Source organism: Gavialis gangeticus, unplaced genomic scaffold, assembly GCF_001723915.1.
Source record: "Gavialis gangeticus isolate Ggan-Ray unplaced genomic scaffold, GavGan_comp1, whole genome shotgun sequence".
Lineage (NCBI taxonomy): Eukaryota > Metazoa > Chordata > Crocodylia > Gavialidae > Gavialis > Gavialis gangeticus.
This window is the reverse complement of record NW_017728991.1, coordinates 15144378-15153526: the sequence shown is the minus strand read 5'-3', so window position 1 is coordinate 15153526 and position 9149 is coordinate 15144378. Positions and strand designations below refer to the sequence as shown.

At 46.6% G+C, this 9149-nt stretch overlaps 1 protein-coding gene across 1 annotated transcript in view; it reads right to left on the bottom strand.

Annotated features, from left to right (window-relative positions):
- TMEM94 (transmembrane protein 94) overlaps positions 1-9149 on the bottom strand; it is an 85632-nt gene that overhangs the window by 59630 nt on the left and 16853 nt on the right. Inside the window, exon 2 of the mRNA XM_019518232.1 lies at positions 4424-4551. Within this exon, the coding sequence (XP_019373777.1) occupies positions 4424-4447 (24 nt within the window). The 5' untranslated portion in view covers positions 4448-4551. The remainder of the gene's footprint in view (positions 1-4423; positions 4552-9149) is intronic.

Sequence of the window (9149 nt, the reverse complement as noted above, 5' to 3'; positions counted from 1 at the left end):
GCACCAAGGGTAGACCTTTCATTTTAAACTGATATTAAATGCATGTTTATGCAAGTTTGTTTGTTTTTTTAACAATACCTGTAAAAACCAAGAAAGAATTTTTTTTAAGAGTCAGGAATAGAGCATAGCATTTCAGGGACACAGGGTTGTTTGGGGGGGGGGGTTGTTTTTGGTTTGTGTGTTTTTTTGTTTGTTTTTTGTTGTTGGTTTTTTTGTTTTTGTTTTTACAGGGGAGAAAGCCTACATCAATGAGTCTCAACCAGGGGTGGCACCAGTCTCTTCCCAGTGTGGGGGCTGAGGTGGGCTAGACATAAAATTGGGGGGCTGCGCTACACAAAAGGCAGGACACAGGACCTGTGGGCCGGCCAGGAGCACCACACCTCTGTGGCAAGGAGCGGGACAGTCTCAGCTGCACGGGACAGGCGTCTTGGACCGGGGTGGTGCTGGGAGGAGTGCCTACAGTGAATTTTGGGGTGGCTATCAACCCCCCGGTCTCAATCAAGGTGCTGTGAGATCCTTTTAAGGGTTATTGCACAGGATGCTGTGCAATATTAGCACTGTTAGCTGCACAAACACCTACACAGGATTCACAAGGTAAACCCAGAGATTTCAAATAGGAATCCAGTGTCAGAATAAACCATTCTGACCTGTTTAGGTCTTTTTGAGTTCTTTGTAAAAGGAGAATTGCTCTGTTATTTTTCCATAGTCAAAAAGCAAGTGAAAGCTAAGAGCTGGCATTTTTTTGAGGGGTTCCTTAAGTCTAAACCAGGCAGAGAACCGCTGGTCTACACTGTGGTAACAGGGTGCCCAGTCATGCTTCAGAGACAGTAAGTCCCACCCACCCACTCCCACTCCATGTGCTTCAGAAACAAGGCAGTGAGGACAACCTTGCAGCACTACTGGCACCGCCCTCAAGACCTGGTTTCCACCACGCTCAAGAGCAGCAGTTTGGTGCCACCCCTAGAATACCCACCACCTTGTTTCCAAGAATGAAGCACATGAGGCGGGAGTGAGTGGGTGGTGCTTATTGCCCTGGTGGCATGACTGAATTCCCTGCTTCATGCTGTAGGCAATGGAGGACATCCTCCTAATCCAGCAACAATGAAGGGAAAAGGCCTTTCAAAAGTACATTACTGTACCATTTGTTTGGCTTACTGCCTGCTGATTTGATATGCTTGTCCTATCTGGGGGCACTGAAGAACATCCCAAGCAGGATGGAAAAGATTGGTAAACCTATCCGTGGATTGGTGTGAGCTTCTGTATTTGTATCTCACTAAAGATGGGTATAGAGCAGGGGTGGACAAAATGCAGCCTGCAGGCTGCCAGGCCATTCTATCCAGCCCATGGGGCCCCTAAAAAATTTAGAAAATTAATATTTATCTGCCCCTGGTTGCCTGTCACGAGGCCCTTGATGGCTTGCCAAAATTCAGTAAGCGGCCTTCCACCCAAAATAATTGCCCACCCCGGTATAGAGAATCAGCAACTGAGTACCATAATCACAAACACATGTGCTGCCAACAAGAGTGGACCACATTAGCATCTGTGCAGAAGACACGGGCAGGCCCAGATTCTGGTCAGATCACTTTGGAATGACAAGGATTTTAGCAGGGAGGAGATAACAAGAACCTTGAAGGCACCAAGTGCATGGAAGACCTTGGGGTGAAATCAAGCACTCCTTGAAAGCTTTGACGGAGCAGAGCAATGGACCGTTCTCTTTGCAGCAAGCTGTCCACTTCAGAAGCAGAAAGGACAGGGGGCAAGGAGGAGCTGAAAAACCTGTAAGATCTGAACCGCAAGAAGAACTTCAGTTAAACTGCCCTGTGCCAAGCATCAGAGGGCTGTGTTACTACAAAAGAACATCGTGTGCATCAAGTCTGGATGTGATGTTTGGAAGCCCAGCAAGCATGTGCATTCACAGAGAAAACAGCACCAAAACGCACTTCCAGTGCTCATCTTTTCCATAGCTGTACTGGTGTTGGAGCTCTGAAAACAGCCTGACAGGGTGCAGCATAACTGCATAGACAAAGCCTATTTCTGCACAGAATAGTAATTGCTCCAGCTCTTAAACTGATCAATAACAGAGCAGCGCAGCACACCACTAACAACAGAACAAAAAGATAATTATCTCCATTGTAATGTCACCTCCATAATCTCACAGATATTTAAACAGAAACAACAGTTTGATAACTTCATAACGCCAAATGTATCGTAAGTCAAAAGGTCCAGATGTGAGCAAGGCCTCTCCTAGCCTCAAAAAATGCAAAACAGCCAACTCCAACTAGCCAGGAGTTCAGTAACCTCAAGCCAGCAAGTGCAAGAGAGAGTAAGAGACATTGCCATTTCCTTCAGGTGCATCTCTGTATTGATGTTGGAAGGCAGGGCTGCATCTAGGATTATCATTTAACATGGCAATCTGCACTAATGAGCTAAAGCATTCCACAGATTTAGAAATGCTGGAGACTTGCTCAGCAAGGAAGAGGAGTGCAGACAAATACAACAAAGGTCCTTAACGTGATCTGGTAATGAAAAGCTTACAGTGGTTGTAGACGGAGGGACACAATGGGCACATCCACCCATGTTGACGTTTGGTTCCCCAGGGACAACTAGCAGTGGCGCACCTTGCACTGTCACTACTTGTCCTTAGGGAATGCCTACGTCACGTATGCTTTGCCATGCGGCAAGTTAGCCCCGGGTGGGATAGAGGAGGCTGGGACAAGCACTGCCCCTTTGTGCACCACTCTACTTTTTTTTTCCCCCCACAGGTTTTTTTGACCCCCGGGATACCCAGTGAAGAGAACACCTGAATGTGCAGTATGTGGCACCGCAGACATGTCTGTGGTACCACATACCCCACATCCATGCTTGTCTGGACATGGCCAACAAAGGTGAAGTTGCAAGCATTCTCTCCCAGTGGTTCTGGTCCAGACCACAGTTGCAGAGTCTGCTCCAGAAATGGTCTCTAACTCAATCACATTCCCGAGCCATGACCCAGAATAGGGAGTACATCTGTTCACTGCCTTGAGTGACAAACATGTGATATTCAGGTGATTACAGAAAGGTATATAAAGAAAATGGTCAAGCCAACAGTCTGCTGTTCTCTCCTTTCCCTCGGTGCAAATCCAAGATCATACAAAAGTAGGGCAGGAAGGGATCTCATGAGGTCATCTAGTCCAGCCCCCTGATCGAGGCAGTATCATTCCTGCCTAAACCAGTCCTGTCAAGTGGGTCTAACCTGCTCTTGAAAATTTTCAGGGATGGAAATTCCACAACCGCTCTAGGTAGCCTGTTCTAAGATGGCAATGCCAAGAAGGAGATAGTATGTAGAAGGCCAACTGTTTTCCAGGAACCACAACAGATATCCCTTTATATCTTGTATTCCAGTTTGGAGGCTCTCCCTCTTATTTCTTTAGGATTGGAACCACGCAGGGTAATAAGCAGCTGGTTTCCCCTCCACTCTACTCATACAGATACTAGTCTATAAGAGATCTAGAACTGACGGTCCCCAGCCACCACGGTCCAAGAAATGCATGCAATGGACAAATTTAAAGGAAAACGTAACTTAGTGAAGCAAAAAAGACCCTTCTCCACATCTCCTTGCCCCACTTATTTCTCAATGAATTCAGCACTCAGCAAAGAAGTGTGATTAAATGCCCAGAAGACCCATTTATCATCAGAAGAAGCACAGCATAAACAGCAGCATCCCCTAGGCTGTCCCCCCAATGTATTTCAATCCTGGCCTTGGGAGGACCAGGTCTAGGGATAGTCACTTGCCACTTCCTGGCACTGGTAATCTCCCAAAACAAATTTATGACCATTAAAGTAAGCAAGTCACCCATAAGCTAACAAAGAGATGAGAGCACCTTTCTAGCCCTCTACTCAGCAGGTCTCCTAGCTCCATAGATCAACAGCCCAAATCACACTGGATGTCAGCCACATAAGGGAAAAAAAAAGGCTGCTGGTATGACACAGACATCCTACTGGGGTCTCTGGGTCATTTGCAGAGGTGGTTAGCCATGTTACTCTGGAGTTATGCAGAAAGTAGGGCAGGACGGCACCTTAGAAACTATCTGATTCAGAAAGGCATGAGCTTATGTAGGCAACAACCTGCTTTGGCAGAAGCTATGAATGAATGAATGATCCAGTCTATTCACAGTAACTGATGACGTAGGTTGTTACCTACAAAAGCTCATGCCTCTCTGAACCAGTTAGTCTCTCAGATGTCACCCCACCCTATTTTTTTTTTGTCAGTGGTGGATCCTAGTTAGACACAAGCTAACACATTATTTAAAAAGCTTCCCGCATTAGCAACAATTGCACATTGTGCGTTTCGTGGGAAATGGGTCGACTAAAGACAAAGATACAGACCAAAGAAAACTCCAACAATCAAAGTGTTTAGGGAGGGATCCCCAAGCTGGGAACCTACCTGACACTTCTCCTTCATGTCCATGGCTGCAACGTGCTGTGAGCATGCCCAGCAGATGGTAATCACCCCTCTGGGGGAGAACCTCTAGATGACTACAAGCCCCGGTTACTCTGTTATTGCAGCAGCATCTGTGGAAACAAATGGGACAAGAATGACATCTTTTCATGCAAATCTCTGACAGAAAGTGGGTGCACGTGAGAGGGAGAAGCAGAGGACAGAGGTTAGTGTTAATCGTGTCCCATTAGTGTGCAGTCCCACTCCCACACCAGGTAGGATCCATCAATTTAACTTCCAAAAGAGCTAGCAGCCCTGGATGAATTAAGCTCTCTGCAGAGCATAAGAAGATGAATGCAGCAGCCGTGACACATGCTGGCATGCATCCAGGGGAGCTGACAAATTCTGCCCCTAGCAAGGAACTGGATTCCACCAGGTGCTCTGAAGACGCCAGGCTGAAATGCCAGCCAGCAAACGTGTGATCAGACCGGGATGTCACCAGCAGCCATTTGTCTTGCTATTTTTATCTAGCTGGGGCTCTGTCCAGCTAATCTCTAATGGAGCCTGCAGTAATTACTCTTCCATTTGCTGAAACAACACACCAAATCCTCTTTGACAAAGCTAAGCTACAGGGCTGAGCTCAAACCTAGCCCTCCATTAAGCAGACCTGAAGCCTAAGAAAAGGTCCAGATCACTAGGGAACAGGCTAGCACATTTTATTTTAGCAAGTCTGGAATTAGCAGTGTTAGAGTAGGGGACTACTGTGGAACATCTTCCCCCATACCCTTGCCTGACACAGCCTGAACACGCTGATCTTCAGGATATGCAGCAAGACTCATCTACTGCCTTAGGCTTTGCAGGGAGGGGGCAAGTTGAAGGATACCTTAGCCCCTTTTGCATAGCACATAGACTCGGCAGATCTAACCTCACTGTCTCCCTGTTCTCTGTGATCTTCATGTATGGCAGTGTTCTCTGGGGAAATGCTGCAACCAATTACACTGAGAAAAAAAGGAATTCTCAGTTTCCTTAGAAAAACACTCCTCCTCTACGCCTAACTGGGACCACACACTGATCTGCATATTACAGCTAAGTATTCCCTCCCAGACAGGTGTCTGCTACACCTGCATTTCAGGCTGCAAGTCCTGGGTTCACTTGCTCAGGAGGAAGGGTGGGGAGTACTCAAGACTGCAACCACCACCTGCAGTTTTTTTCGCTGTCTGCTTTCTAACCTGGAGTATCAACAGACTTAGCCAGCAGTCTGGACTTTGCCCCTGTTTTCTGTTCTGTGACCCTCACAGGCATGCACACAGCATGAGAATGAAGCGATCTTCAACAGCTTAGTCAGCCCTGCCAGGCCAATTAACAAATGCAAGGAGACGATCAGAGAAAGTTATTGGAGCGAAGCTGACAGAGGCCAAGAACAGGAAGAAGGCCAGTACACCTTATTATGCTGTTAGGGCAAAACGTAGAGCCATAACGCACCCCTAATCAGGGATCACTTCAGCACAAAGGAAGGGGAAAAGGGATGGAGTAAAAAGAGAGAGAGAGAAACAACAACAAATACAGACTGGGGAATGATTGGCAACACTGGAGTACTGCAGAGAAGGACCAGAGGGTTACAGTGGACCATAAGCTTAATATGAGCCAATAGTGTGCACTTGTTGCAAAAAAAGCCAACAGCTTACTGGGTTGTATCAACAGGAGTTTTGCTTGCAAATGGGGGGAAGTGATTCTTCCACTCTATTTGGCATTGGCGAGGCCTCCCTTAGAGTACTGTGTCCAGTTCTGGGCCCCACGCTTCAAGAAAGATGTGGACAGATTGGAAAGAGTCCAGCAGAGAACAACAAAAAAATGATTAGGGAATGCAACTCATGAGGAAAGGCTGAAAGCAGTAGGATTATTTAGTCTGAAGAGAAGACTGAGGAGGGATTTGGTAACAGTTAAATACCTGAAGGGTGATTATCATGGAGAGAAATTTTAAATACATATTACTTTTCTCTGTGGCTGTAGAGACAGGACTAAGAGCAAAGGCCTCAAACTGTAGCACGGGAAATTTAGGTTGGGATTAGAAAGGACTTTCTACAAGGGTGGAACAGGCTACCTAGCGAAATGGTGCAATCTCCATCCCTGGATGCAGCAGATTAGACAGACACTTGGCTGGTTTAGTTTTTTGTCAGAGATAATCCTGCCTTGAGCACGGGGCTGGTCTAAATGACCTTGTGAGGTCCCTCCAGCCATACTCTTCTATGATCCTCTGAACTTAGAAAAAAGTGTGAGACACTTCGTGATTCTTCTTTGTATTGGCTCAAATAGATGATTTGCAGCCTTGACTATTAATCACGTACTCAGGTACTGAGAGGCCAAAGCCAAAAAAAGAGGACAAAAAAGCCTCCCAAATGATCTCCTTAATGATTCAGCCCCAAACACTGGCAACAGTGACTTTGCTCTGGCCCCCTTTCCAGTACCGTTTGAGAAAAAGGTCACAAGTGAGGCAGGTGTGCAAGTGGTGGTCTTGCTCCACATTGCAGTGATGCTCTCTCTTTCAGACACCAAGCTCAAGCGCAAGTGTTGCTCAGATAGCAACACTACCCCACTTCTGCGAGTTCAAAGCAGCCACCTGCGCATTTAGGAGAATCATTCCATGATCAGTACAAACATCAGTAATGTTATATTAGGAAAGGGGACCCCCACTGCTGGTGTTCAAAATACCTCAGACTCGTCTGAAAGAGGAAATACATAACCAACAGAAATATGAATGGTTAAATCATGCGTAATAACAACTTGCAAGACAACTTCAAGTGGTACGTCAATAAATGAGTTAATCATCACACAAAGGGAACTGCTGCCACTTTGGGCCAGGTCCTGTTCCACCTATATGCATCTAAGTGCTACTCTGCATCCAAATGTAGTTGCACAAGTGAGAGTTTTGGCACTTGCACAGATTTTCTACTGTATTTTCACCTACAGGGAGGAAGAAGAGCACCCAGGCAGGTGAGCATCAGAATGAAGGTCCAAGAAGGCAAAGCTGAGAAAAACATAGACGTAACAACAGGAGAAAGGAGGACAGCAACCCCCTGCCCCCGGTCCCATCTTTTGCCCCATAACCCAGCAATCAAGGTACCAGCCCCGGGACAGAAGACCCCAGGGTCTAAACCTCTTTCACCAAGAAGGGATATGAACCTGCATTTTCCAGCTCGCAGCACAGTACTTTAACCACCTAAACACTAGCCACAGGCCTCTGCAGCCCTCCTCTTGAAGCTGACCCATTTGGCAGCCAAGAACAGAAGACAGGAGGCCAGGAGGAGAGCAAGATGGAGGAAGCATAGCTTTGCAAAGTAGATGCCAGCATTACAAGGCAAGGGCCCTGGATTCTCAACCTCAATGGCTTTTTCTCCCCCTCAAATTTACTACACAGTAAACAGCTGTGGAACAAATCCCTACTGAGGACTAGGGCAGAAGGACTACAACATGCCCCACATAATACCTAACCTGCAAGTTCAAAACCCATCTTGGCCGCTTTCTCCCAGCATCAAAGTGTTCCTCACCAGGATTTTGCTCTGACTCCATGGTTACACACCTACCCAGGCAAGTCTGCTCCACCACAGATAACATGCCTCCTCAACAGAGGCCTTCTGTGCATGCTCGAAGAAGCAAGTGTAGCTGCACAGTTTGAAAGAGAATCTAAAATCTATGCAAGCACCAAACTTCCATCTGCCCAGCTATGCAGCAGCCTTTGGACATATAAAACTTGAACAGGGTTTGGCCACTATGGTCGCCCTGAAGTCTGAACTAACTGGAAATCCCTACTCAGTTTGATGTCGCTCTCTTCCCAAATTGAAGTGGAGAAAACAGTCCATTACTAAAGCCTTTCTAAGGCAAAGCAAAGCAGGCCCATTTGGCCCAAGCCATATGCAGACAGCAGATCTGTTCACTTTTCAGAGCAGATTTCCTCTGTCAAGAGTTTCCATAAAGGCTGAAATTGTCAGGCATGGCTAGTTGTTGTTAGTTTTTATTATTTAGACAACTGAAACCAAGGGCAAAGATAAAAGCTGGTAAGTGGGAAACAATCTCTTCTGACTTCCCTGGCTACAATCAGTGCTGGGATCATCAAAACTGTAATGCCCCTACCTTGTTTTACAAAGGTGTATTCTCTGACCTTAAGAAGTCCTGATTTGTTTGCTAGATTCATAGGTGATAACAGCTGAGAAAAAGCAACATGTATGCTCCACAGGGATCCCAAGATACAACTAATAAATAAGGCTTTAGAGTTAAGGAGCTTCACATTTTAAAGCTTCAGCAGGCCAAGCACACTGCACATATCTGGACTTCCCTGCTTTCCTCCGTTCAATTCTGCACAAGCTCCCTATGTGGCTCGTACCTCCACTTCAGTGCAATTCTCCTCATTAGCACGTACCTGGGACCCATGCTTCCCTCTGCTCCCACCCTATGATATGTCTCAGCAGCTCTATTCCTATTCCCCACACCACTGCCCCGTCTCCCCCTCTATATGAACCTTCCTTTCCCTCCATAACAGGATCCCCCCCCTGTGGGATTTTATAGGGTCTTCACTGATCTCTGTGTCATAGTATTGTCCATATTCTCCCCCTCCCTGCTGAGGGTTCTTCATGGACCCTTCAGTCTCCCCAGTGCAACCCAGGTCAGGAGCCCCACATGGTCTCCCTACCATCACTCTCTCTGTTTGGAGAGAAGTCTTCAAGCTGTCGACATATTA